At 46.5% G+C, this 27,111-nt stretch overlaps 1 protein-coding gene across 1 annotated transcript in view; it reads right to left on the reverse strand.

Moving 5' to 3' along the window:
* Positions 1 to 27,111, reverse strand: part of LOC121536419 (fibronectin) — a 106,162-nt gene that overhangs the window by 11,820 nt on the left and 67,231 nt on the right. Inside the window, exons 31-40 of the mRNA XM_045206760.1 lie at positions 16,852 to 17,007; positions 16,405 to 16,518; positions 11,707 to 11,976; positions 11,340 to 11,530; positions 9,119 to 9,206; positions 8,733 to 8,912; positions 7,724 to 7,813; positions 2,347 to 2,538; positions 2,017 to 2,104; positions 100 to 211 (exon numbers count right to left, since the gene is read on the reverse strand). Of these exons, the coding sequence (XP_045062695.1) occupies positions 100 to 211; positions 2,017 to 2,104; positions 2,347 to 2,538; positions 7,724 to 7,813; positions 8,733 to 8,912; positions 9,119 to 9,206; positions 11,340 to 11,530; positions 11,707 to 11,976; positions 16,405 to 16,518; positions 16,852 to 17,007 (1,481 nt within the window). The remainder of the gene's footprint in view (positions 1 to 99; positions 212 to 2,016; positions 2,105 to 2,346; positions 2,539 to 7,723; positions 7,814 to 8,732; positions 8,913 to 9,118; positions 9,207 to 11,339; positions 11,531 to 11,706; positions 11,977 to 16,404; positions 16,519 to 16,851; positions 17,008 to 27,111) is intronic.

Genomic DNA, 27,111 nt, shown 5'->3' on the forward strand with positions numbered 1-27,111 from the left:
CTGGTCCTAGATCTGTTTGTGCTGTATAGAAAACTCCTGAAGTATGACAGCAAGACGGCACAAACTGATCTGAGACCAGGGTAAGTGTAGTATTCTCACCTGGAACATCTTCTCGTCGAGGTTGGTGATGGGGTCGCAGGACACCAGGTACTCTGAGCTCTGGGGAACACCCTGCCATGAGATGGTGGTGTGTGTCTGGGCCTCCTGCGGTACCCCAAACCCAGTATCATTATCAGGGAACCCAAACGGAAGACCCGGTAACGGACCCGCGCTCACCCGGACTAGGGGCACTCTCTGGCCATCGGGGCCCGGGACAGGGATGTAGACCAGGGGCTCGTGGCGGATAGCTGGGCCCTGGTTGTCCCTGCCGATGGGTTTGGGGCCCAGGCCCTGGTACTCTGTGTAGATGTGCTGGCCCTGCTGGCCCAGCGTGTCCTGGCCATTAGTCCCCACCAGCTGGACGTGGTTGTTGTTGAAGTTGGGGTTGAGGGGGGAGTTGGGGTTGAACTGGTCGGCATTGCTATTGACGTTGGGTTTGCCATTGAAGTTGGGGTTCCCATTGGGGTTGAGGGGGTGGTTGGGGTTCCCATTGGGATTGGTGTTGGAGTTCACGTTGGGGTTAAGGGGATAGTTGGGATTGGTGTTAGCGTTGAGGGGATAGTTGGGGTTGAGGGGGTGGTTGGGGTTGGTGTTGGGGTTGAGGGGGTGGTTGGGGTTCCCATTGGGATTGGTGTTGGAGTTCACGTTGGGGTTAAGGGGATAGTTGGGATTGAGGGGGTGGTTGGGGTTGCCGTTGGGGTTGGGGGGAAAGTTAGGGTTGGGGTTGAGGGGGTAGTTAGGGTTGGTGTTGGGGTTCACGTTGGGGTTGAACTGGTTGGGGTTGCCGTTGGGGTTGAGGGGGTAGTTGGGGTTGGTGTTGGGGTTCACGTTGGGGTTGAGGGGGAAGTTGGGCTTGGTGTTGGGGTTCACGTTGGGGTTGAGGGGGTAGTTGGGGTTGGTGTTGGGGTTCACGTTGGGGTTGAACTGGTTGGGGTTGCCGTTGGGGTTGAGGGGTAGTTGGGGTTGGTGTTGGGGTTCACGTTGGGGTTGAGGGGGAAGTTGGGATTGGTGTTAGGGTTGAGGGGATAGTTGGGGTTGGGGTTGGTGTTGGGGTTGAGGGGGTGGTTGGGGTTGGTGTTGGGGGGAAAGTTAGGGTTGGTGTTGTGGTTCACGTTGGGGTTGAACTGCTTTGGGTTGCCGTTGGGGTTGAGGGGGTAGTTGGGCTTGGTGTTGGGGTTCACGTTGGGGTTGAGGGGGAAGTTGGGCTTGGTGTTGGGGTTTAAGTTGGGGTTGAACTGGTTGGGGTTGCCGTTGGGGTTGAGGGGGTAGTTAGGGTTCCCGTTGGGGTTTAAGTTGGAGTTCCCATTGGGGTTGAACTGGTTGGTGTTCCCGTTGGGGTTGCGAGGGAGGTTGGGGTTTAAGTTGGGGTTGGGGTTCCCATTGGGGCTGGTGTTGGGGTTGAACTGGTTGGGGTTACCGTTGGGATTGAGGGGGAAGTTGGGGTTGGGGTTGCCATTGGGGTTGAACTGGTTGAAGTTTGTGTTCCCATTAGGGTTGGTGTTGAAGTTGGGGTTGGGGTTGAACTGGTTGAAGTTGGTGTTCCCATTAGGGTTGGTGTTGAAGTTGGGGTTGCCGTCGGTGGGGAAGGTGGGGTTAACCTCGTCCTCGGGCACGTCCAGGATGTCGGGGCTGGGCCGGTGGGAAGCGGGGAGCTGGGGCACGTCCAGGATGTCGGGGCTGGGCCGGTGGGAAGCGGGGAGCTGGGGCACGTCCAGGATGTCGGGGCTGGGCCGGTGGGAAGCGGGGAGCTGGGGCACGTGGAGCTGTGACACTAGTTCTAGCAGAGAGAGGGTTAGGAGCAGAGCAAGCACAGTGTTAGAGACAGAGAGGAGCGGAGCAGGTATCTAACACCAAGGCTCTTTACCTTGTTAAATAATGTCTAAATAGAAATGGGAAGGTTGATTGCTGTACTTACGAGTTCTAGCCTTGCCCACTAGAGGGGTGCTCCTCAGAGCATTCTGCAGGGTGACGATCTTGATGATGTAATCAGTTCCTGGCATCAGACCTTCAAACAAAACAAAACAGAATGTGAGCGACTCAATAAAATAAACAGGCTACAAGGACTTTCTGAATTAGAAGACCGTACTCTTTTCACACCATTGTCGAACTAACTGGTTCTGGCTCAGGCATTTGCTTTTCAGCACACTGATACTCATCCACTTTAGTGGCTAACCAGGCCAGCTCAGTACAGCTTGGTTCGACTCGGCTTGGTTCAGCACAGCAGTGTGAGGAGGAGGAGAGCCCTACCAGTGATGACTGCTTGGCTCTGGTAACCGGTGGGCCGTGGGGTGAGTTCCCTGGGGATGCCCCCTGCCTCCTCGTAGGTGACGTAATACCCTGTGACCCCGGCACTACGGGACCCCTCCCAGGTGAAGGAGATGCTGCTGGGGGTCAGGGAGGTGAAACGGATGTTGGTGGGGGGAGACACAACCGGCTTAGCTGCAGAATACAAAACAGACGGACAGAAAGAGAGATCGATAATCGGTTCTAAGAACCTGAACCCAGCCCATTATCAGCCTGAAAAAGGTCATCCTGGCACGTTTTTTTGCAAAAAAGTAAAATATCACAGTAGCTGCCGTTTTTCTCAATACATTGCAGTCAATGGGAAATCATGAGCATCACAGGGTTGACATTTTTCTCAATACATTGCAGTCAAAGGGAAAAGATGAGTGTTACAGGGTTGATGTTTATCTCAATGCATTGCAGTCAATAACCAGGTTTCCATCCCACCAGTAAAGTACATGACGGACAAAACATTTCACGACAGGCCTGATGTAAACAAAACAAAACGCTAGACAAGGTGGGATCGTTTTGTGTCTGTAAAATTAATTATGTGAGAAATGCGCAAATATTGATATAATAACCATATCGAAGTAAACATGTTGTGTGGTCCTCGCACTACGACTCGTCAGGAAAGCATGCAGTTTACTAGGCTACAGATAAAAAAAGTTATGATAAACTTCACAGGGTGGTGAAAGTGCAAGGTGGTGAGCTTGATGCTCCTTTCCAATAAATATTGAGGGTTTTATTCCGGTGACATGATAATTGTTGCTTTGCTGCCGTTTGAAAAATAATAATCTTATAATGTAGGCTATACCAGCACTGTATCAGCCAGCTGTTCGCTAGAGTGCAGCTACCAACACACACAAAAGTAGTCAAATGTAAATAAATAAAAAATATACAATGATCCAACCAATAAACGATAAGAATAGATGTGTAGCTTTTACCTCTATCAATTCATCCCAGTGGAGACTTCAACTGTCTAACATAGCCACCAGATCTATCAATTCATCCCAGTGGAGACTTCAACTGTCTAAAATAGCCACCAGATCTATCAATTCATCTCAGTGGAGACTTCAACTGTCTAACATAGCCACCAGATCTATCAATTCATCCCAGTGGAGACTTCAACTGTCTAACATAGCCACCAGATCTATCAATTCATCCCAGTGGAGACTTCAACTGTCTAAAATAGCCACCAGATCTATCAATTCATCCCAGTGGAGACTTCAACTGTCTAAAATAGCCACCAGATCTATCAATTCATCCCAGTGGAGACTTCAACTGTCAAATATCACCACCAGATCTATCAATTCATCCCAGTGGAGACTTCAACTGTCAAATATCGCCACCAGATCTATCAATTCATCCCAGTGGAGACTAAACTGTCTAAAATAGCCACCAGATCTATCAATTCATCCCAGTGGAGACTTCAACTGTCTAAATTAGCCACCAGATCTATCAATTCATCCCAGTGGAGACTTCAACTGTCTAAAATCACCACCAGATCTATCAATTCATCCCAGTGGAGACTAAAACTGTCTAAAATAGCCACCAGATCTATCAATTCATCCCAGTGGAGACTTCAACTGTCTAAAATCACCACCAGATCTATCAATTCATCCCAGTGGAGACTTCAACTGTCAAATATCACCACCAGATCTATCAATTCATCCCAGTGGTGACTTCAACTGTCTAAAATAGCCACCAGATCTATCAATTCATCCCAGTGGAGACTTCAACTGTCTAAATTAGCCACCAGATCTATCAATTCATCCCAGTGGAGACTTCAACTGTCTAAAATCACCACCAGATCTATCAATTCATCCCAGTGGAGACTTCAACTGTCTAAAATCACCACCAGATCTATCAATTCATCCCAGTGGAGACTTCAACTGTCTAAAATCACCACCAGATCTATCAATTCATCCCAGTTTACTTCAACTGTCTAAAATCGCCACCAGATCTATCAATTCATCCCAGTGGAGACTTCAACTGTCTAAAATCGCCACCAGATCTATCAATTCATCCCAGTGGAGACTTCAACTGTCTAAAATAGATAAATAGATAAAAGCAGAAGACCTCATAGGGTAACTACACCCCTGGTATAGTAAATCAGCAGGTGTGGTGAATTATTATTAATGAACTGTAGAGTTTAATGGACTATGAGGTAGAACTGGGTTAAATCAAGAGCATAGAGTTAGATTTCTTCATTACTGGGCCAGGAATTTAATTGGGTCATTTCACTGTGTGTGTGTGGGGGGGGTTTGTGCATGTTTCAAGGATTTAGGGCCTTGTCATGGTTAAACGAAACATGAGTGTGTGTGTGTGCGCAAGACAGGGGAGTGAGTGATTGGTTGGAGTACTATGTGCATAATAAAAGTCGAGTTTAGCCGCCCTCAGAGACAAAGGAAGTGGGCGGAGCAATCAAAGAGCGGGAAACTGAAGAGGGGACTATATAAAGATGGAGGGAGAGAGTAAGAGGGGGTGCCATTCTGCAGACTGGCATCGGCTTTGTTGAAACCCTAATAAAGTCATATCTTGATGCAACAAAAACTCTGTAAGACCTTTATTTGTAATAAAGCATAGTGGAACACAGGCTCCAGACATCGTAGGGTAACAGTTGAATCAATGGTTGCTAGTGTTCTGATCCTCTGTCCTTGAGTTTTCAGCCACCCCATATTGCTCCACAGGCCAACAATTCCAAGGTTCTCCGCCGTATGAGCCCTGAGGTGGGCATACAAAACAGTGGGTCTATCACCACTCTTAATATGGTATAGATGTTGTTTAAGTCTGCATTGTAGATAATGTTTTGTTTCTCCAATATAGAGTTTATGACAAACAAGGCACATCATCGCAGATACCACATTTCCAGTATCCAATTTCACTTTATGCCCAATTGGGTCCCCCAAGGCCAAATGCCTATTGGACAGAAATTATGTTTGGGTAAAGTATTCTGTACCAGTTTCATCTTAGTCAGGCTTGAATGGACTAGAATGTCCTTCAGGTTCAGAAAGCAGCCAGGTCTAGAGAACCAGCCAGGTCTAGAGAACCACCTATCTAGCTTGAGATCTTGTTTCTCAAGTATCTTGACAAGTATCTAAATCAGGGGTGTCAAACGTCCGGCCCGCGGGCCGGATCAGGCCCGCAAACGGGTTTAATCCGGCCCGCGAGATGATAAAAAAAATAAATAAAAACAATTGTAAAGTATAAAAATGCACTGCAATTTTTCTATAAAATAAACTGCTGTTCCAATTGCGTCCACTGGATGGCGCAATAGCAATTGTGTTAAGCAAGCAAACTGTTTATACCGGGGCAGAGCAAGTAGGTCAAGCACGTGCAGCCAATGAGCTACTTTGTTTTGCCCGCGATATTTATTACGGCTTCTACTTTTAACATTATGTGCTTTGGCACCCTCATTGCCCCAATATGTCTCTGTCAAAAAAGAGAAAAGTGGACGCAGAGTGCAGAGTGTTCCAAGAAAAATGGTCATCCTATTTATTCACTGAATTGAATGGGAAAGCTGTATGTTTGGTGTGTTCAGAGCATGTTGCAGTGCTGAAAGAATATAACCTTCGGTCGCCACTATGTGAGTCTTCATGCCGACAAATATGACAACTTTCAAGGACAGCGGAGATGAGAGAAGGTGAATGAACTGTTGGCGGGTCTGAAGAAACAGCAGTCTGTGTTTACTCACAGCCGAGACATCAGTGACGCTGCAGTGAAAGCTAGCTACCTCATTGCTAATGAAATCACAGTGGCTTCAAAACCATTTAGTGAGGGTGAATTTGTAAAAACATGCATGATGAAGGCAGCGGAGATTGTGTGCCCTGAAAAGCGGAAGGCTTTTGCAAATATCAGCCTGACAAGAAACACAGTTGCAGACAGGATTTCCGATCTTTCAGTGGATTTGGACAGCCAGTTGAAGCAAAAAGTAAAGTCATTTATTGCGTTTTCGGTTGCAATTGATGAAAGCACGGACATTACAGATGTTGCACAACTGGCCATTTTCATCCGCGGAGTTGATGACACATTGACCGTCACCGAGGAGTTCGTGGAGTTGGTGCCGATGACAGATACAACGACAGCAGCTGATATTTTTACCGCACTCGGCCGGGCGCGCTGGACAGGGTCGGAGTGGACTGGTCCCGCGCTGTCAGCCTGGCTACAGATGGTGCGCCCTCAATGATCGGGAAAAAAGCAGGCGTTGTGACTAAGTTCAGAGAGAAAGTGCAATCTGCAAATGGAGGACGTGATTTTTTGACTTTTCACTGTATTTTGCACCAGGAGGCTTTGTGTTGCAAGTTATTAAAGATGGATAACGTCATGAAGGTGGTCATCCAAACTGTTAATTTCATCCGATCCAGAAGCCTGAATCACCGTCAGTTTGACAGCCTTCTCAGAGAGAAAGACCACATCTATGGCCTGCCATACCACACTGAGGTAAAATGGTTAAGCCGAGGTGCTGTGCTGAGGCGTTTCTTTGATTTACGAGAAGAAATTGAATAGTTCATGGAAGAAAAGGGCAAACCAGTGTTAGAATTTCATTCCGCAGATTGGATGCAGGACCTTGCATTTATGGTGGATGTTACAGAGCACCTGAATAACTTGAACAAACAGCTGCAAGGGCGCAACAAAGTTGTCACGCAGTATTATGACAGCATACGTTCTTTCAAGTTGAAGCTGTCATTGTGGGAGACGCAACTTGCCGGTGGTGATGCAGCTCACTTCCCCTGTCTGAAAAATGTGTGCGCGACCCAACATGTGGCAGACATGAAGCGGTTCAAAGATAAAATAACGGGACTGTTACGGGAGTTTGAGCAACGCTTTCAGATTTATGTTTATATGTTTTTATGTTGATGTGCTATTGTTTTTAATTGATTTTATTTTATTTGAATATTTAACCTATTCTTGACTCTGTGGTTCTTGCACTTGTTTGGGGAACAGGATTTCATTATTTTTATCTACATTTCTGCCTGAGAAATGACACCCTGATATAGTTCTGTGAAACAGTTCTGTTAATCACTGAGGCATTGTGTGTTTGTGTGTTCTTTTTCTTTAGAATTTTCAAATAAACTTGAGGTGTTTTATGATTAATAGTGATGTTGTGCTTGTACTATTTTGGACACACTGTCCTCAGGCTCCAGCTTTATGTTGTATGTTGATCGTATTAAAACAAAGAAAACAATCTGAAGTTGTTGTTTTTAAGTTATATATACACCATGATTTTTCCGGTCCGGCCCACTTGGGAATAGATTTTCCTCCATGTGGCCCCTGAGCTAAAATGAGTTTGACACCCCTGATCTAAATCAATCGCGTGGCTTTATAGGGGGGGCTACTGTACCAGTGGTGGCAGTGAGGGTGAAGGGGGTACTGCGACCACTGCCATTCAGAGTGTAGATGTTGATCTTGTAAGTTGTACCGGGCTGCAGACCTGTGGAAACAAGTTGAAAATGTTACAGATTAATATGAACCAGAGTCTGGGTTGTGTTCATTAGGCGACAAAGGACTGAAACAGGAAAGGTGTCCAATAAGAAAAGCTAATTGTACTTTTTCTGTTGCATAACGTTGCATGCCCTAATGAACACGACCCTGGCGTGAATGTTGACTGCATGGGTAAGGGGGAGTAGGTTTAGGAAGGTAGGTAACAGGTGTAGGTACGGGCGGGGGGGAGGGGTTATTGGAGGGGTACCTTGGATGGTGTAGGTATGGGGGGGGGGTACCTTGGATGGTGTAGGTATGGGGGGGTACCTTGGATGGTGTAGGTATGGGGGGGGTACCTTGGATGGTGTAGGTATGGGGGGGTTATAGGAGGGGTACCTTGGATGGTGTAGGATTGGGGGGTACCTTGGATGGTGTAGGTATGGGGGGTACCTTGGATGGTGTAGGATTGGGGGTACCTTGGATGGTGTAGGATTGGGGGGGTACCTTGGATGGTGTAGGTATGGGGGTACCTTGGATGGTGTAGGTATGGGGGGTACCTTGGATGGTGTAGGTATGGGGGGTACCTTGGATGGTGTAGGATTGGGGGGGTACCTTGGATGGTGTAGGTATGGGGGGGTACCTTGGATAGTGTAGGTATGGGGGGTACCTTGGATAGTGTAGGTATGGGGGGTACCTTGGATAGTGTAGGTATGGGGGGGTACCTTGGATGGTGTAGGTATGGGGGGGGTACCTTGGATGGTGTAGGTTTTTTTTTTTTTTTTTTTTTTGTAGGTATGGGGGTACCTTGGAGGGGGTACCTTGGATGGTGTAGGTATGGGGGGTACCTTGGATGGTGTAGGTATGGGGGGGTACCTTGGATAGTGTAGGTATGGGGGGGTACCTTGGATAGTGTAGGTATGGGGGGGTACCTTGGATAGTGTAGGTGCGGGATTCAGGGGCGATGGTTCTCTGGATGGGGGTCCGGCCTCCTGTGGTGGGCGTGGCCTCAACTAGGAAGCCAGAGATGGTCTCGGTCTTGGAGCGCCAGGTCAGAGTGACGGAGGAATCCTTAACGTCTGAGATACGCACACGACGTGGCGGACTGATGTCTGGAACACGGAGAGGAGAGGATCTCTACCATTATTTGTAGTTTATCGTCTTTGTCGTTATAACAAATTGTCTCCTTTGTTAAATGTTTGTAATGTCTATTGTGATTATTATTTTGTGGACCCCAGGAAGATAATCAGTCGCTAAGGCGTCAGATAATGTAATATTCTCATTATCGCCATCACTGTTGAAGAGAGGAGGAACTCACTGTCCAGTGTTGTGACCTCTCCTTGAACTGGGCGGCTCGTCAGAGAGTTCTTCAGGGCGTAAATGTGCACCTCATACGTAGTAGCAACCTACACAGACAGAGAAACAGAAGAAAGCTTGAGTAATACTCAGTGGGATCATCATCATCATCATCTCTTTCCAAATCATACTAGTCACTTACAGTCCTTTAAAGTGGCACTTCATTATTCTGTTTTACCACATTTGCATTATCTCAGCACCATGCCAGCGTCTACATATGTGAAAATGGCACTGTGTTGGTGAAGACCCTGATCGTAAGGTCAAAAGGTGCCGATGTGCCCCTTTAAGAGTCCTCGGCTGTGGATCCATTCTTTGATGTGTTCGCCAACTGGAAATTACAAAGGCTGGTGGACTGGCTGTGGCTTCGCTAGTCTAGAAGACTACTGGTTTAAAACCCACAACAGGTCAAAAGTAGTGCCCTATATAGGGAATAGGGTTTCATTTGGGACAGGGACAGGCTCCACAGCTGGAGCCACAGCTCTCATTGGATTGGATGAGGGTCATAAAACAAATGCCTGGAAATCCCAAACTATGAAATAACAGCTGTCGAAAATACTTTTCATTTTAGCAAATGGGAAAGTCGTAGAGAAACACAAGCATTTCAAATGATTCATCCCTCAGGTTATGCATAAATCACATGTAGATTTTGGTAACTACTATAATGCATTATGATGCAGTTATAATGCATTATGATGCAGTTATAATGCATTTTACAATGTGTTTTTATACACACACACACACACACACACACACACACACACACACACGGAAAGTATTCAGATCCTCATCAATCTACACGCAATACCCCATAATGACAAAGCGAAAACAGGTTTTTAGAAATGTTTGCAAATGTTTAAACATCCTTGAGATGTTTCTACAACTTGATTGGAGTACACCTGTGGTAAATTCAATTGATTGGACATGATTTGGAAAGGCACACACCTGTCTATATAAGGTCCCACAGTTGACAGTGCATGTCAGAGAAAAAACCAAGCCATGAGGTCGAAGGAATTGTCCGTAGAGCTCCGAGACAGGATTGTGTCGAGGCACAGATCTGGCGAAGGTACCAAAACATTTCTGCAGCATTGAAGGTCCCCAAGAACACAGTGGCCTCCATCATTCTTAAATGGAAGAAGTTTGGAACCACCGCCGAGGCAAACGAAGCAATCAGGGGACAAGGGCCTTGGTCAGGGAGGTGACCAAGAACCCGATGGTCACTCTGACAGAGCTCCAGAGTTCCTCTGTGGAGATGGGAGAACCTTCCAGAAGGACAACCATCTCTGCAGCACTCCACCAATGAGGCCTTTATGGTAGAGTGGCCAGATGGAAGCCACTCCTCAGTAAAAGGCACATGACAGCCCGCTTGGAGTTTTCCAAAAGGCACCTAAAGACTCTCAGACCATGAGAAACAAGATTCTCTGGTCTGATGAAACCAAGATTGAACTCTTTGGCCTGAATGCCAAGCGTCACGTCTGGAGGAAACCTGGCACCAACCCTTGCTGTGGGGATGTTTTTCAGCGGCAGGGACTGGGAGACTAGACAGGATCGAGGGAAAGATGAACGGGGCAAAGTACAGAGAGATCCTTGATGAAAATCTGCTCCAGAGTGCTCAGAACCTCAGACTGGTGCGAAGGTTCACCTTCCAACAGGACAACAACCCTAAGCACACAGCCAAGACAATGCAGGAGTGGCTTCGGGACAAGTCTCTGAATGTCGTTGAGTGGCCCAGCCAGAGCCCGGACTTAAACCCGATCTAACATCTCTGGAGAGACCTGAAAATAGCTGTGCAGCGACGCTCCTCATCCAACCTGACAGAGCTTGAGAGGATCTGCAGAGAAGAATGGGAGAAACTCCCCAAATAAAGGTGTGCCGAGCTTGTAGCGTAATACCCAAGAAGACTCAAGGCTGTAATCGCTGCCAAAAGGTGCTTCAACAAAGTACTGAGTAAAGGGTCTGAATACTTATGTAAATGTGATATTTCCGTTGTTTTTTTACATAAAAAAAAAAAAAACATTTCTAAAAATGCTTTGTCAATATGAGGTATTGTATGTAGATTGATGAGAAGAAAAAAACTAACAATTTAATCAATTTTAGAATAAGGCTGTAACGTAACAAAATGCTTAAGGTCTGCTGGTATAATGCTTTATAACTGGTTATAAGCAGGTATGAACATTTATAATTACCATGAGTCCAGGCACGTGGACCTGTGTTTTGCCTGGGCCAACGTTAATCTCCTTGGTGGGGCCGCTCTTGTTCTTGGGGTTGACGACCACCCGGTATCCGGTCAGATGAGCGTTGGACGTGGTCCGCCAGTTGATGTTGAAGGAGGTGGTGGTGACCTGGGAGAACTCCAGGTTGTTAGGGGTAGGGATGTCTAGATGGGGAGAGGGAGAGGAGTCAGTTATTCATCTTGCGCCCCAAATACTGTCAAAAGTCTCATTAACTACTCATTGAATGATCAAGATTATTGATTCAATGCCTCACTTTACTCAAACTGATCCCCTTAAACACAAGTTAATATTTGTCCCGGCGGAGGGGCTTATAGCCTACCTGTGGCCTGGACGCCCACCAGTGGAGGACTAGGTGTGCGGTCGTGCATGGCGATGACCTTCACCGTGTATTCACTTCCTGGTCGGAGACCGTGGATCGTTGCGGACTCGTCGTCTCCGCGGGGTGTGGGACGCAGCTCCCTCTCGCCCTCCTCTGGGCTGGCGTACAGGACACGGTATGACGTCACCCGGCCGTCTGGCGAGTCCCAGGAGATGGTCATGGAGGTGGAGTCTACATTGGAGAAGGTCAGGTCTGTGGGGCGGCCCACCGCTGCAGGGGAGGGAGGACGGAGGTCAATCAACCAACCCCATCAATCAAATCAACTGTATTTATAAAGCCCTTTTCACATTAACAGTTGTGGGACAACTCAACGCTGCAGGGGGGAGGAGAATTAGGATTTAAGAGGTCACAAGGGTCAATGTGACCTCAATGTGGTCCTCTGTAGCTCAGCTGGTAGAGCACAGCGCTTGTAACGCCAAGGTAGTGGGTTCGATCCCCGGGACCACCCATTCACAAAAAAAAAAAATGTATGCACGCATGACTAAGTCGCTTTGAATAAAAGCGTCTGCTAAATGGCATATTATTATTATTATATTATAATGTCCCTCTGGCCCAAACCCTTTAATGTTTGCAGATCTGAAGTGTCTGGATAGGAGATGACGATCAGATGGATAGGAGATGACAATCAGATGGATAGGAGATGACAATCAGATGGATAGGAGATGACAATCAGATGGATAGGAGATGACGATCAGATGGATAGGAGATGAAAATCAGATGGATAGGAGATGACAATCAGATGGATAGGAGATGACGATCAGATGGATAGGAGATGACAATCAGATGGATAGGAGATGACGATCAGATGGATAGGAGATGACGATCAGATGGATAGGAGATGAAGATCAGATGAGCACTCTGCTAGGACTGTGTAAAATCAGACTCATCTGTCCCCTATCCCCTTCCACTTGGCGCAGCACCTTCCCCTAGGCCCTAACTCCTTTCCCTTCCCCCTTGGCCCTAACCCCTTCCCCAAACCCCTTCATCTTGGCCCTATCCCTTTCCCCTTGGCCCTAATCCCTTACCCTTGGCCCTATCCCCTTCCCCTTGGCCCCATCCCCTTCCCCTTGGCCCTATCCCCTTGGCCCTATCCCCTTCCCCTTGGCCCCATCCCCTTCCCCTTGGCCCTATCCCCTTGGCCCTATCCCCTTCCCCTTGGCCCTAACCCCTTCCCCAAACCCCTTTCTCTTGGCCCTATCCCCTTCCCCTTGGCCCTATCCCCTTCCCCTAACCCCTTGGCCCTATCCCCTTCCCCTTGGCCCTATCCCCTTCCCCTATTCCCTTCTCCTGGCCCCCCACCCCTTCCCCCTGGCCCTATCCCCTATCTCCCTATCCCCTTGGCCCCCACCCCTTCCCCTTCCCCTTGGCCCTAAACCCTTCCCTTCCCCCTCAGCCCCTTCCCCCTATCCCCTTCACCTTGGCCCTATCCCCTTCCCCTTGGCCCTATCCCCTATCCCCTTGGCCCCCACCCCTTCCCCTTCCCCTTCCCCTTGGCCCTAAACCCTTCCCCTAGCCCCTCGGCCCATTCCCCTTGGCCCTATCCCCTTCCCCCTCAGCCCCTTCCCCCTATCCCCTTCACCTTGGCCCTATCCCCTTCCCCTTGGCCCTATCCCCTTCCCCTTGGCCCTATCCCCTTCCCCCTTGGCCCTATCCCCTTCCCCCTAACCCCTTGATCCTATCCCCTTCCCCTAACCCCTCGGCCCCCTCCCCTTGGCCCTATCCCCTTGGTCCTAACCCCTTCCCCTTGGCTGTAACCCCTTCCCCTTGGCCCTATAATAATAATAATAATAATAATAATAATAATAATAATAATATGCCATTTAGCAGACGCTTTTATCCAAAGCAACTTACATTCATGTGCGCATACATTTTTACGTATGGGTGGTCCCGGGGATCGAACCCACTACCCTGGCGTTACAAGCGCCATGCTCTACCAATTGAGCTACAGAGGACCACCATTCCCCTTGGCCCTATCCCATTCCCCTATCCCCTCAGCCCCTTCCCCCCTATCCCCTTGGCCCCCACCCCTTCCCCTTGGCCCTATCCCATTCCCCTTGGCTGTATCCCCTTCCTCTAACTCCCCGGCCCCTTCCCCTTGGCCCTAACCCCTTCCTCTAACTCCCCGGCCCCTTCCCCTTGGCCCTAGCCCCTTCCTCTAACTCCTCGGCCCCTTCCCCTTGGCCCTAGCCCCTTCCCCAATCCCCTATCCCTTTGGCCCATTCCCCTAACCCCTATCCCCTTGGCTCCAACCCCTTCCCCTAACCCCTATCCCCTTGGCTCCAACCCCTTCCCCCTAACCCCTCCCCTTGGCCCTATCCCTTTCCCCTACGCCCTTGGCCCTAGCCCCTTCCCCAAATCCCCTTCCCCTTGGCCCTATCCCCTTGGCCCTAACCCTTTCCCCTACGCCCTTGGCCCTATCCCCTTGGCCCTATCCCTTTCCCCTACGCCCTTGGCCCTATCCCCTTGGCCCTATCCCTTTCCCCTACGCCCTTGGCCCTATCCCCTTGGCCCTATCCCTTTCCCCTACGCCCTTGGCCCTATCCCTTTCCCCTAGCCCCTTCCCCTTGGCCCTATCCCCTTGGCCCTAATCCCTTTCCCCTACGCCCTTGGCCCTATCCCCTTGGCCGTAACCCCTTCCCCTACGCCCTTTCCCTAGGCCCTAACGCCTTCCTGTTGGCCCTAACCCCTTCCCCTTGGCCCTAATCCCTTTCCCTTGGCCCTAATCCCTTTCCCTAGGCCCTAACGCCTTCCTGTTGGCCCTAACCCCTTCCCCTTGGCCCTAACCCCTTCCCCCTAAATCCCCTTCCCCGTGGCCTTAACCCCTTCCCCTATCGCCTTCCCCTTGGCCCTATCCCCTAGGCCCTAACCCCTTCCCCAATCCCCTTGGCCCTAACTCCTTCCCCGTGGCCTTAACCCCTTCCTCTATGTCCTATGCCTTGGCACTAACTCTGTTTTCTGATATACAGTACCAGTCAAAAGTTTGGACACACCTACTCATTCCAGCGTTTTTCTTTATTTGGACTATTTTCTACATTGTAGAATAATAGTGAAGACATCAAAACTATGAAATAACACATATGGAATCATGTAGTAACCCAAAAAGTGTTAAACAAATCAAAATATATTTGAAATTTGAGATTTTTCAAAGTAGCCTTGATGACAGTTTTGCACACTCTTGGCATGCTCTCAACCTGCTTCATGAGGTAGTCACCTGGATTGCATTCCAATTAACAGGTGTGCCTTGTCAAAAGTTAATTTGTGGAATTTATTTCCTTCTTAATGCGTTTGAGCCAATCAGTTGTATTGTGACAAGGTATACAGAAGATAGCCCTATTTGGTAAAAGACCAAGTCCATATTATGGCAAGAACAGCTCAAATAAGCAAAGAGAAATGACAGTCCATTACTTTAAGACATGAAAGTCAATCAAGTTTCTTCAAGTGCAGTCGCAAAAACCATCAAGCGCTATGATGAAACTGGCTCTCATGAGGACCACCACAGGAAAAGAAGACCCAGAGTTACCTCTGCTGCAGAGGATAAGTTCATTAGTTACCAGCCTCAGAAATTGAAGCCCAAATAAATGCTTCACAGAGTTCAAGTAACAGACACATCTCAACATCAACTGTTCAGAGGAGACTGCGTGAATCAGGCCTTCATAGGTCAAATTGATGCAAACAAACCACTACTAAAGGACACCAATAATAAGAAACTTGCTTGGGCGAAGAAACACGAGTAATGGACATTAGACCGGTGGAAATCTGTCCTTTGGTCTGATGAGTCCAAATTTGAGATTTTTGGTTCCAACCGCCGTGTCTTTGTGAGACGCAGAGTAGGTGAACGGATGATCTCCGCATGTGTGGTTCCCACCGTGAAGCATGGAGGAGGAGGTGTGATGGTGTGTGGGTGCTTTGCTGGTGACAATGTCAGTGATTTATTTAGAATTCAAGGCACACTTAACCAGCATGGCTACCACAGCGATACGCCATCCCATCTTGTTTGAGCATAGTGGGAATATCATTTGTTTTTCAACAGGACAATGACCCAACACACCTCCAGGCTGTGTAAGGGCTATTTGACCAAGAAGGAGAGTGATGGAGTGCTGCATCAGATGACCTGGCCTCCACAATCACCCGACCTCAACCCAAATTGAGATGGTTTGGGATGAGTTGGACCGCAGATTGAAGGAAAAGCAGCCAACAAGTGCTCAGCATATGTGGGAACTCCTTCAAGACTGTTGGAAAAGCATTCCAGGTGAATCCGGTTGAGAGAATGCCAAGAGTGTGCAAAGCTGTCGTCAAGGCAAAGGGTGGCTATTTGAAGAAGCTGAAATATAAAATATATTTTGATTTGTTTAACACTTTTTTGTTACTACATGATTCCATATGTGTTATTTCATAGTTTTGATTTCTTCACTATCATTCTACAATGTAGAAAATAGTAAAAATAAAGAAAAACCCTTGAATGAGTAGGTGTGTCCAAACTTTTGACTGGTAGTGTATAACAGTGGAGGTAATATGGTAGAAGGTCAACCACTACACTGCATAGACCTATCTATACCCTATATATCTACAAACACACAATAGTTAGGGCCAGAGGGAAGGGTTGGGGGACCAGCACAGCCACATATGAAGAACACTCACCAGTAACAGCAGTCTCCACCAGGGGAGGGCTCTCTCCGTCTTGTCCCAGAGCATAAACGCTGAGGATGTACTCTGCTGTGGGCTGCAGGCCAGAGAACGTCATCTCTGTCTGATCTAAAATACCAGAGATATACAGTTGACAACAACAATACCAGAGATATACAGTTATTTACATACAGGATATGGCACAGAACTAAATCAGTTACCTGACTACGCCAAAACTATAATGAACCAAAATGTTGATATTGAAAACATTTTAAAAGCCTCAGTGCCAGTGATTTACTTGGGTGTATGGTTATCAAAAAGTCCATAACAGCCATATGTTTAACACAGCAGTCAGTAGAAAAAGTGGAAGATCTCTGGGAACGTTGTCTGTTGTGCTGGGAAGTATTCCTGATTTGCGGACATTAGCCTACAAGTCAGCCAGAGCCAGGAGGTTATTCCTACCTGGAGCGACGGTCTCAGAGAAGGAGGGACCCTGTCCGTTCCTGGGGACCCCAGTGATCCTGTACCCCTTGACGGGCCCCTGGGCCGGGGACCACCGCACGGTGATGGTGCTGTCCTTAACGTCAGTCACCTCCATTTCCGACGGAGACTCAATGTCTAGAGAGAAAGAGGAGAGGAGACTCAACATCTAGAGAGAGAGAGGAGACTCAATATCTACAGCGAGAGGAGACTCAATATCTACAGAGAGAGGAGACTCAATATCTACAGCGAGAGGAGACTCAATATCTACAGAGAGAGGAGACTCAATATCTACAGAGAGGAGACTCAATATCTACAGAGAGAGGAGACTCAATATCTACAGAGAGAGGAGACTCAATATCTACAGAGAGAGGAGAGGAGACTCAATATCTACAGAGAGAGGAGAGGAGACTCAATATCTACAGAGAGAGGAGACTCAATATCTACAGAGAGAGGAGACTCAATATCTACAGAGAGAGGAGACTCAATATCTACAGCGAGAGGAGACTCAATATCTACAGCGAGAGGAGACTCAATATCTACAGAGAGAGGAGACTCAATATCTACAGAGAGAGGAGACTCAATATCTACAGAGAGAGGAGACTCAATATCTACAGAGAGAGGAGACTCAATATCTACAGCGAGAGGAGAGGAGACTCAATATCTACAGCGAGAGGAGACTCAATATCTACAGAGAGAGGAGAGGAGACTCAATATCTACAGAGAGAGGAGAGGAGACTCAATATCTACAGAGAGAGGAGAGGAGACTCAATATCTACAGAGAGAGGAGACTCAATATCTACAGCGAGAGGAGACTCAATATCTACAGCGAGAGGAGACTCAATATCTACGAGAGAGAGGAGACTCAATATCTACAGCGAGAGGAGACTCAATATCTACAGCGAGAGGAGACTCAATATCTACAGAGAGAGGAGACTCAATATCTACAGAGAGAGGAGACTCAATATCTACAGCGAGAGGAGACTCAATATCTACAGAGAGAGGAGACTCAATATCTACAGAGAGAGGAGACTCAATATCTACAGAGAGAGGAGACTCAATATCTACAGAGAGAGGAGACTCAATATCTACAGAGAGAGGAGACTCAATATCTACAGCGAGAGGAGACTCAATATCTACAGCGAGAGGAGACTCAATATCTACAGCGAGAGGAGACTCAATATCTACAGAGAGGAGACTCAATATCTACAGAGAGAGGAGACTCAATATCTACAGAGAGGAGACTCAATATCTACAGAGAGAGGAGAGGAGACTCAATATCTACAGAGAGAGGAGAGGAGACTCAATATCTACAGAGAGAGGAGAGGAGACTCAATATCTACAGAGAGAGAGAGGAGACTCAATATCTACAGCGAGAGGAGACTCAATATCTACAGAGAGAGGAGAGGAGACTCAATATCTACAGAGAGAGGAGAGGAGACTCAATATCTACAGAGAGAGGAGACTCAATATCTACAGCGAGAGGAGACTCAATATCTACAGCGAGAGGAGACTCAATATCTACAGAGAGAGGAGACTCAATATCTACAGAGAGAGGAGACTCAATATCTACAGAGAGAGGAGACTCAATATCTACAGCGAGAGGAGACTCAATATCTACAGCGAGAGGAGACTCAATATCTACAGAGAGAGAGAGGAGACTCAATATCTACAGCGAGAGGAGACTCAATATCTACAGAGAGAGGAGACTCAATATCTACAGAGAGAGGAGACTCAATATCTACAGAGAGAGGAGAGGAGACTCAATATCTACAGCGAGAGGAGAGGAGACTCAATATCTACAGAGAGAGGAGAGGAGACTCAATATCTACAGAGAGAGGAGACTCAATATCTACAGAGAGAGGAGAGGAGACTCAATATCTACAGCGAGAGGAGACTCAATATCTACAGCGAGAGGAGAGGAGACTCAATATCTACAGCGAGAGGAGACTCAATATCTACAGAGAGAGGAGACAATATCTACAGAGAGAGGAGACTCAATATCTACAGCGAGAGGAGACTCAATATCTACAGCGAGAGGAGAGGAGACTCAATATCTACAGCGAGAGGAGACTCAATATCTACAGAGAGAGGAGACTCAATATCTACAGAGAGAGGAGAGGAGACTCAATATCTACAGAGAGAGGAGAGGAGACTCAATATCTACAGAGAGAGGAGAGGAGACTCAATATCTACAGAGAGAGGAGACTCAATATCTACAGAGAGGAGACTCAATATCTACAGAGAGAGGAGAGGAGACTCAATATCTACAGAGAGAGGAGAGGGGACTCCATATCTACAGAGAGGGAGGAGACTCAATATCTACAGCGAGAGGAGACTCAATATCTACAGCGAGAGGAGACTCAATATCTACAGAGAGAGGAGACTCAATATCTACAGAGAGGGAGAGGAGAGACTCAATATCTACAGAGAGAGGAGACTCAATATCTACAGCGAGAGGAGACTCAATATCTACAGAGAGAGGAGACTCAATATCTACAGAGAGAGGAGACTCAATATCTACAGAGAGAGGAGACTCAATATCTACAGCGAGAGGAGACTCAATATCTACAGCAGAGGAGACTCAATATCTACAGAGAGAGGAGACTCAATATCTACAGAGAGAGGAGACTCAATATCTACAGAGAGAGGAGACTCAATATCTACAGCGAGAGGAGACTCAATATCTACAGCGAGAGGAGACTCAATATCTACAGCGAGAGGAGACTCAATATCTACAGAGAGAGGAGACTCAATATCTACAGAGAGAGGAGACTCAATATCTACAGAGAGAGAGAGGAGACTCAATATCTACAGAGAGAGGAGACTCAATATCTACAGAGAGAGGAGACTCAATATCTACAGCGAGAGGAGAGGAGACTCAATATCTACAGCGAGAGGAGAGGAGACTCAATATCTACAGAGAGAGGAGACTCAATATCTACAGAGAGAGGAGACAATATCTACAGAGAGAGGAGAGGAGACTCAATATCTACAGAGAGAGGAGACTCAATATCTACAGAGAGAGGAGACTCAATATCTACAGCGAGAGGAGAGGAGACTCAATATCTACAGCGAGAGGAGAGGAGACTCAATATCTACAGCGAGAGGAGACTCAATATCTACAGAGAGAGGAGAGGAGACTCAATATCTACAGAGAGAGGAGACTCAATATCTACAGAGAGAGAGAGGAGACTCAATATCTACAGAGAGAGAGAGGAGACTCAATATCTACAGAGAGAGGAGACTCAATATCTACAGAGAGAGGAGACTCAATATCTACAGAGAGAGGAGACTCAATATCTACAGAGAGAGGAGACTCAATATCTACAGCGAGAGAGAGGAGACTCAATATCTACAGCGAGAGGAGACTCAATATCTACAGAGAGAGGAGACTCAATATCTACAGAGAGAGGAGAGGAGACTCAATATCTACAGAGAGAGGAGAGGAGACTCAATATCTACAGCGAGAGGAGAGGAGACTCAATATCTACAGAGAGAGGAGACTCAATATCTACAGAGAGAGGAGAGGAGACTCAATATCTACAGCGAGAGGAGACTCAATATCTACAGCGAGAGGAGAGGAGACTCAATATCTACAGAGAGAGGAGACAATATCTACAGAGAGAGGAGACTCAATATCTACAGCGAGAGGAGACTCAATATCTACAGCGAGAGGAGAGGAGACTCATTATCTACAGCGAGAGGAGACTCAATATCTACAGAGAGAGGAGACAATATCTACAGAGAGAGGAGACTCAATATCTACAGAGAGAGGAGACTCAATATCTACAGAGAGAGAGAGGAGACTCAATATCTACAGAGAGAGGAGACTCAATATCTACAGAGAGAGGAGACTCAATATCTACAGAGAGAGGAGACTCAATATCTACAGAGAGAGGAGAGGAGACTCAATATCTACAGCGAGAGGAGACTCAATATCTACAGCGAGAGGAAACTCAATATCTACAGAGAGAGGAGACTCAATATCTACAGCGAGAGGAGACTCAATATCTACAGCGAGAGGAGACTCAATATCTACAGCGAGAGGAGACTCAATATCTACAGAGAGAGGAGACTCAATATCTACAGAGAGAGGAGACTCAATATCTACAGCGAGAGGAGACTCAATATCTACAGAGAGAGGAGACTCAATATCTACAGAGAGAGGAGACTCAATATCTACAGCGAGAGGAGACTCAATATCTACAGAGAGAGGAGACTCAATATCTACAGAGAGAGGAGAGGAGACTCAATATCTACAGCGAGAGGAGACTCAATATCTACAGCGAGAGGAGACTCAATATCTACAGAGAGAGGAGAGGAGACTCAATATCTACAGAGAGAGGAGACTCAATATCTACAGAGAGAGGAGAGGAGACTCAATATCTACAGCGAGAGGAGACTCAATATCTACAGAGACGAGAGGAGACTCAATATCTACAGAGAGAGGGAGACTCAATATCTACAGAGAGAGGAGACTCAATATCTACAGCGAGAGGAGACTCAATATCTACAGCGAGAGGAGACTCAATATCTACAGCGAGAGGAGACTCAATATCTACAGAGAGAGGAGACTCAATATCTACAGAGAGAGGAGACTCAATATCTACAGAGAGAGGAGACTCAATATCTACAGAGAGAGGAGACTCAATATCTACAGAGAGGAGACTCAATATCTACAGAGAGAGGAGACTCAATATCTACAGAGAGAGGAGACTCAATATCTACAGAGAGAGGAGACTCAATATCTACAGCGAGAGGAGACTCAATATCTACAGCGAGGAGACTCAATATCTACAGAGAGGAGACTCAATATCTACAGCAGAGGAGACTCAATATCTACAGAGAGAGGAGACTCAATATCTACACAGAGAGGAGACTCAATATCTACAGCAGAGGAGACTCAATATCTACAGAGAGAGAGGAGACTCAATATCTACAGAGAGAGGAGACTCAATATCTACAGAGAGAGGAGACTCAATATCTACAGCGAGAGAGGAGACTCAATATCTACAGAGAAGAGAGGAGACTCAATATCTACAGCGAGAGGAGACTCAATATCTACAGCGAGAGGAGACTCAATATCTACAGCGAGAGGAGACTCATATCTACAGCGAGAGGGAGACTCAATATCTACAGAGAGAGGAGACTCAATATCTACAGAGAGAGGAGACTCAATATCTACAGAGAGAGGAGACTCAATATCTACAGCAGAGGACAAGAGAGAGGAGAGGAGACTCAATATCTACAGCGAGAGGAGACTCAATATCTACAGAGAGAGGAGAGGAGACTCAATATCTACAGAGAGAGAGAGGAGACTCAATATCTACAGAGAGAGGAGAGGAGACTCAATATCTACAAGAGAGGAGGAGACTCAACATCTACAGCGAGAGGAGACTCAATATCTACAGCGAGAGGAGACTCAATATCTACAGAGAGAGGAGACTCAATATCTACAGCGAGAGGAGACTCAATATCTACAGCGAGAGGAGACTCAATATCTACAGAGAGAGGAGACTCAATATCTACAGCGAGAGGAGACTCAATATCTACAGAGAGAGGAGACTCAATATCTACAGAGAGAGGAGACTCAATATCTACAGAGAGAGGAGACTCAATATCTACAGAGAGAGGAGACTCAACATCTACAGAGAGAGGAGACTCCAATATCTACAGCGAGAGGAGACTCAATATCTACAGGCCAGAGGAGACTCAATATCTACAGAGAGAGGAGACTCAATATCTACAGAGAGGAGACTCAATATCTACAGAGAGAGGAGAGGAGACTCAACATCTACAGAGAGAGGAGAGGAGACTCAATATCTACAGAGAGAGGAGAGGAGACTCAATATCTACAGAGAGAGGAGACTCAATATCTACAGAGAGAGAGAGGAGACTCAATATCTACAGCGAGAGGAGACTCAATATCTACAGAGAGAGGAGAGGAGACTCAATATCTACAGAGAGAGGAGAGGAGACTCAATATCTACAGAGAGAGGAGACTCAATATCTACAGCGAGAGGAGACTCAATATCTACAAGCGAGAGGAGACTCCAATATCTACAGAGAGAGGAGACTCAATATCTACAGAGAGAGAGGAGACTCAATATCTACAGAGAGAGGAGACTCAATATCTACAGAGAGAGGAGACTCAATATCTACAGCGAGAGGAGACTCAATATCTACAGCGAGAGGAGACTCAATATCTACAGAGAGAGAGAGGAGACTCAATATCTACAGCGAGAGGAGACTCAATATCTACAGAGAGAGGAGACTCAATATCTACAGAGAGAGGAGACTCAATATCTACAGAGAGAGGAGAGGAGACTCCAATATCTACAGCGAGAGGAGAGGAGACTCAATATCTACAGAGAGAGGAGAGGAGACTCAATATCTACAGAGAGAGGAGACTCAATATCTACAGAGAGAGGAGAGGAGACTCAATATCTACAGCGAGAGGAGACTCAATATCTACAGCGAGAGGAGAGGAGACTCAATATCTACAGCGAGAGGAGACTCAATATCTACAGAGAGAGGAGACAATATCTACAGAGAGAGGAGACTCAATATCTACAGCGAGAGGAGACTCAATATCTACAGCGAGAGGAGAGGAGACTCAATATCTACAGCGAGAGGAGACTCAATATCTACAGAGAGAGGAGACTCAACATCTAGAGAGAGAGAGGAGACTCAATATCTACAGAGAGAGGAGAGGAGACTCAATATCTACAGAGAGAGGAGAGGAGACTCAATATCTACAGAGAGAGGAGACTCAATATCTACAGAGAGAGGAGACTCAATATCTACAGAGAGAGGAGAGGAGACTCAATATCTACAGAGAGAGGAGAGGAGACTCAATATCTACAGAGAGAGGAGACTCAATATCTACAGCGAGAGGAGACTCAATATCTACAGAGAGAGGAGACTCAATATCTACAGAGAGAGGAGACTCAATATCTACAGCGAGAGGAGACTCAATATCTACAGCGAGAGGAGACTCAATATCTACAGAGAGAGGAGACTCAATATCTACAGAGAGAGGAGACTCAATATCTACAGAGAGAGGAGACTCAATATCTACAGCGAGAGGAGACTCAATATCTACAGCGAGAGGAGACTCAATATCTACAGAGAGAGGAGACTCAATATCTACAGAGAGAGGAGACTCAATATCTACAGAGAGAGGAGACTCAATATCTACAGAGAGAGGAGACTCAATATCTACAGAGAGAGGAGACTCAATATCTACAGCGAGAGGAGACTCAATATCTACAGAGAGAGGAGACTCAATATCTACAGCGAGAGGAGACTCAATATCTACAGCGAGAGGAGACTCAATATCTACAGAGAGAGGAGACTCAATATCTACAGAGAGAGGAGACTCAATATCTACAGAGAGAGAGAGGAGACTCAATATCTACAGAGAGAGAGAGGAGACTCAATATCTACAGAGAGAGGAGACTCAATATCTACAGCGAGAGGAGAGGAGACTCAATATCTACAGCGAGAGGAGAGGAGACTCAATATCTACAGAGAGAGGAGACTCAATATCTACAGAGAGAGGAGACAATATCTACAGAGAGAGAGAGGAGACTCAATATCTACAGAGAGAGGAGACTCAATATCTACAGCGAGAGGAGAGGAGACTCAATATCTACAGCGAGAGGAGACTCAATATCTACAGAGAGAGGAGAGGAGACTCAATATCTACAGAGAGAGGAGACTCAATATCTACAGAGAGAGAGAGGAGACTCAATATCTACAGAGAGAGAGAGGAGACTCAATATCTACAGAGAGAGGAGACTCAATATCTACAGAGAGAGGAGACTCAATATCTACAGCGAGAGAGAGGAGACTCAATATCTACAGCGAGAGGAGACTCAATATCTACAGAGAGAGGAGACTCAATATCTACAGAGAGAGGAGACTCAATATCTACAGAGAGAGGAGAGGAGACTCAATATCTACAGAGAGAGGAGAGGAGACTCAATATCTACAGCGAGAGGAGAGGAGACTCAATATCTACAGAGAGAGGAGACTCAATATCTACAGAGAGAGGAGAGGAGACTCAATATCTACAGCGAGAGGAGACTCAATATCTACAGAGAGAGGAGACTCAATATCTACAGCGAGAGGAGAGGAGACTCAATATCTACAGCGAGAGGAGACTCAATATCTACAGAGAGAGGAGACAATATCTACAGAGAGAGGAGACTCAATATCTACAGAGAGAGGAGACTCAATATCTACAGAGAGAGGAGACTCAATATCTACAGAGAGAGGAGACTCAATATCTACAGAGAGAGGAGACTCAATATCTACAGAGAGAGGAGACTCAATATCTACAGAGAGAGGAGACTCAATATCTACAGCGAGAGGAGACTCAATATCTACAGCGAGAGGAGACTCAATATCTACAGAGAGAGGAGACTCAATATCTACAGCGAGAGGAGACTCAATATCTACAGCGAGAGGAGACTCAATATCTACAGAGAGAGGAGACTCAATATCTACAGAGAGAGGAGACTCAATATCTACAGAGAGAGAGAGGAGACTCAATATCTACAGCGAGAGGAGACTCAATATCTACAGAGAGAGGAGACAATATCTACAGAGAGAGGAGACTCAATATCTACAGAGAGAGGAGACTCAATATCTACAGAGAGAGAGAGGAGACTCAATATCTACAGAGAGAGGAGACTCAATATCTACAGAGAGAGGAGACTCAATATCTACAGAGAGAGGAGACTCAATATCTACAGAGAGAGGAGAGGAGACTCAATATCTACAGCGAGAGGAAACTCAATATCTACAGCGAGAGGAAACTCAATATCTACAGAGAGAGGAGACTCAATATCTACAGCGAGAGGAGACTCAATATCTACAGCGAGAGGAAACTCAATATCTACAGAGAGAGGAGACTCAATATCTACAGCGAGAGGAGACTCAATATCTACAGCGAGAGGAGACTCAATATCTACAGAGAGAGGAGACTCAATATCTACAGAGAGAGGAGACTCAATATCTACAGCGAGAGGAGACTCAATATCTACAGAGAGAGGAGACTCAATATCTACAGAGAGAGGAGACTCAATATCTACAGCGAGAGGAGACTCAATATCTACAGCGAGAGGAGACTCAATATCTACAGCGAGAGGAGACTCAATATCTACAGAGAGAGGAGAGGAGACTCAATATCTACAGCGAGAGGAGACTCAATATCTACAGCGAGAGGAGACTCAATATCTACAGAGAGAGGAGAGGAGACTCAATATCTACAGAGAGAGGAGACTCAATATCTACAGAGAGAGGAGAGGAGACTCAATATCTACAGCGAGAGGAGACTCAATATCTACAGAGAGAGGAGACTCAATATCTACAGAGAGAGGAGACTCAATATCTACAGCGAGAGGAGACTCAATATCTACAGCGAGAGGAGACTCAATATCTACAGCGAGAGGAGACTCAATATCTACAGAGAGAGGAGACAATATCTACAGAGAGAGGAGACTCAATATCTACAGCGAGAGGAGACTCAATATCTACAGCGAGAGGAGACTCAATATCTACAGAGAGGAGACTCAATATCTACAGAGAGGAGACTCAATATCTACAGAGAGAGGAGACTCAATATCTACAGAGAGGAGACTCAATATCTACAGCGAGGAGACTCAATATCTACAGAGAGAGGAGACTCAATATCTACAGAGAGAGGAGACTCAATATCTACAGAGAGAGGAGACTCAATATCTACAGCGAGAGAGAGGAGACTCAATATCTACAGCGAGAGGAGACTCAATATCTACAGAGAGAGGAGACTCAATATCTACAGAGAGAGGAGACTCAATATCTACAGAGAGAGGAGAGGAGACTCAATATCTACAGCGAGAGGAGACTCAATATCTACAGCGAGAGGAAACTCAATATCTACAGAGAGAGGAGACTCAATATCTACAGCGAGAGGAGACTCAATATCTACAGAGAGAGGAGACTCAATATCTACAGAGAGAGGAGACTCAATATCTACAGCGAGAGGAGACTCAATATCTACAGAGAGAGGAGACTCAATATCTACAGAGAGGAGACTCAATATCTACAGCGAGAGGAGACTCAATATCTACAGAGAGAGGAGACTCAATATCTACAGCGAGAGGAGACTCAATATCTACAGCGAGAGGAGAGGAGACTCAATATCTACAGCGAGAGGAGACTCAATATCTACAGCGAGAGGAGACTCAA

This window comes from Coregonus clupeaformis, chromosome 23 (genome assembly GCF_020615455.1).
Source record: "Coregonus clupeaformis isolate EN_2021a chromosome 23, ASM2061545v1, whole genome shotgun sequence".
Classification (NCBI taxonomy): Eukaryota; Metazoa; Chordata; class Actinopteri; order Salmoniformes; family Salmonidae; genus Coregonus; species Coregonus clupeaformis.